The sequence below is a fragment of the Numida meleagris genome, unplaced genomic scaffold, assembly GCF_002078875.1.
Source record: "Numida meleagris isolate 19003 breed g44 Domestic line unplaced genomic scaffold, NumMel1.0 unplaced_Scaffold578, whole genome shotgun sequence".
NCBI lineage: Eukaryota > Metazoa > Chordata > Aves > Galliformes > Numididae > Numida > Numida meleagris.
Genome location: NW_018364794.1, coordinates 28,797 through 30,858, shown reverse-complemented (window position 1 = coordinate 30,858; position 2,062 = coordinate 28,797). Strand labels below are relative to the sequence as shown.

At 57.3% G+C, this 2,062-nt stretch overlaps 1 protein-coding gene across 1 annotated transcript in view; it reads left to right on the top strand.

The window, feature by feature from the left end:
- Positions 1–1,030: 1,030 nt before the first annotated feature.
- LOC110391871 (unconventional myosin-Vb-like) overlaps positions 1,031–2,062 on the top strand; it is a gene marked incomplete in the record, with an annotated part of 29,357 nt that continues 28,325 nt past the window's right edge. The window contains 1 exon segment of the mRNA XM_021383826.1: positions 1,031–1,838. Coding sequence (XP_021239501.1) covers positions 1,752–1,838 — 87 coding nt within the window.

Below are 2,062 nucleotides of genomic sequence, written 5' to 3'. Positions count from 1 at the left end.
GGGCCAAGAGTTGGACCCATGATCCCAATAGGGCCAAGAGTCGACCCCACAATCCTTATAGGGCCAAGAGTTGGACCCATGATCCCAATAGGGCCCAGACTTGGCCCCACGATCCCCATAGGGCCCCACGATCCTTATAGGGCCAAGAGTCGGCGCCACAATCCCTATAGGGCCAAGGGTCGGACCCGTGGTTCCTATAGGGCCCAGACTCGGCCCCGCAATCCCTATAGGGCCCCACAATCCTTATAGGGCCAAGAGTGGGACCCCACAATCCTTATAGGGCCAAGAGTTGGACCCATGATCCCAATAGGGCCAAGAGTCGGAACCATGATCCCAATAGGGCCCAGACTCGGACCCACGATCCCCATAGGGCCCCACAATCCCTATAGGGCCAAGAGTGGGACCCCATGATCCATATAGGGTCAAGAGTCGACCCCACAATCCCAATAGGGCCAAGAGTCGGCCCCACAATCCTTATAGGGCCAAGAGTTGGACCCATGATCCCAATAGGGCCCAGACTCGGACCCACGATCCCCATAGGGCCCCACAATCCCTATAGGGCCAAGAGTCGACCCCACAATCCCAATAGGGCCAAGAGTCGACCCCACAATCCCAATAGAGCCAAGAGTCGGCCCCACAATCCCTATAGGGCCAAGAGTCGGCCCCATGATCCCAATAGGGCCAAGAGTGGGACCCATAATCCTTATAGGGCCAAGAGTCGGCCCCACAATCGTTATAGGGCCAAGAGTCGACCCCACAATCCCAATAGGGCCAAGAGTCGACCCCACAACCCTTATAGGGCCAAGAGTCGGCCCCATGATCCCAATAGGGCCAAGAGTCGACCCCACAATCCTTATAGGGTCAAGAGTCGACCCCACAATCCTTATAGGGCCAAGAGTTGGACCCTGTGATCCCAATAGGGCCAAGAGTCGACCCCACAACCCTTATAGGGTCAAGAGTCGGAACCATGATCCCAATAGGGCCAAGAGTCGGAACCATGATCCCAATAGGGCCAAGAGTTGGACCCATGATCCCAATAGGGCCCTGACTCGGACCCACGATCCCTATAGGGCCCCACAATCCCTATAGGGCCAAGAGTGGGACCCATGATCCATATAGGGCCAAGAGTCGACCCCACAATCCTTATAGGGCCAAGAGTCGGCCCCACAACCCTTATAGGGCCGAGAGTCGACCCCACAATCCTTATAGGGCCAAGAGTCGGCCCCACAATCCTTATAGGGCCAAGAGTCGGCCCCATGATCCCAATAGGGCCAAGAGTCGACCCCACAATCCTTATAGGGCCAAGAGTCGTCCCCACAATCCTTATAGGGCCAAGAGTTGGACCCGTGATCCCAATAGGGCCCAGACTCGGCCCCACGATCCCCATAGGGCCCCACAATCCCTATAGGGCCAAGAGTGGGACCCCACAATCCCAATAGGGCCAAGAGTCGACCCCATGATCCCAATAGGGCCAAGAGTCGACCCCACAATCCTTATAGGGTCAAGAGTCGGAACCATGATCCCAATAGGGCCCAGACTCGGCCCCACGATCCCCATAGGGCCCCACGATCCCTATAGGGCCCCACGATCCCTATAGGGCCCCACGATCCCTATAGGGCCAGGAGTGGGGAAATGGCTCGTTAACGAGGGCTCGTTAACGAGGTCCCCGTTTGGGCAGGGACGGCAAGAACCAATCCATCATCGTTAGCGGCGAGTCGGGCGCCGGCAAGACGGTGTCGGCCAAGTACGCCATGAGATTCTTTGCCGCCGCCGGCGGCGCCGCGCCCGGCGAAACCGCGGTGGAGGACAAAGTGCTGGCGTCCAACCCCATCATGGAGGTGAGGATTGGGATTGGGATTGGGATTGGGATTTGGGATTTGGGATTTGGGATTGGGATTTGGGATTTGGGATGGGGTTGGGAATTGGGATGGATTGGGATGGGGATGGGATTGGGATTTGGGATGGATTGGGATTTGGGATGGATTGGGATTTGGGATGGATTGGGATGGGGATTTGGGATGGGGATTTGGGATGGATTGGGATGGGGATTGGGATTTGGGAT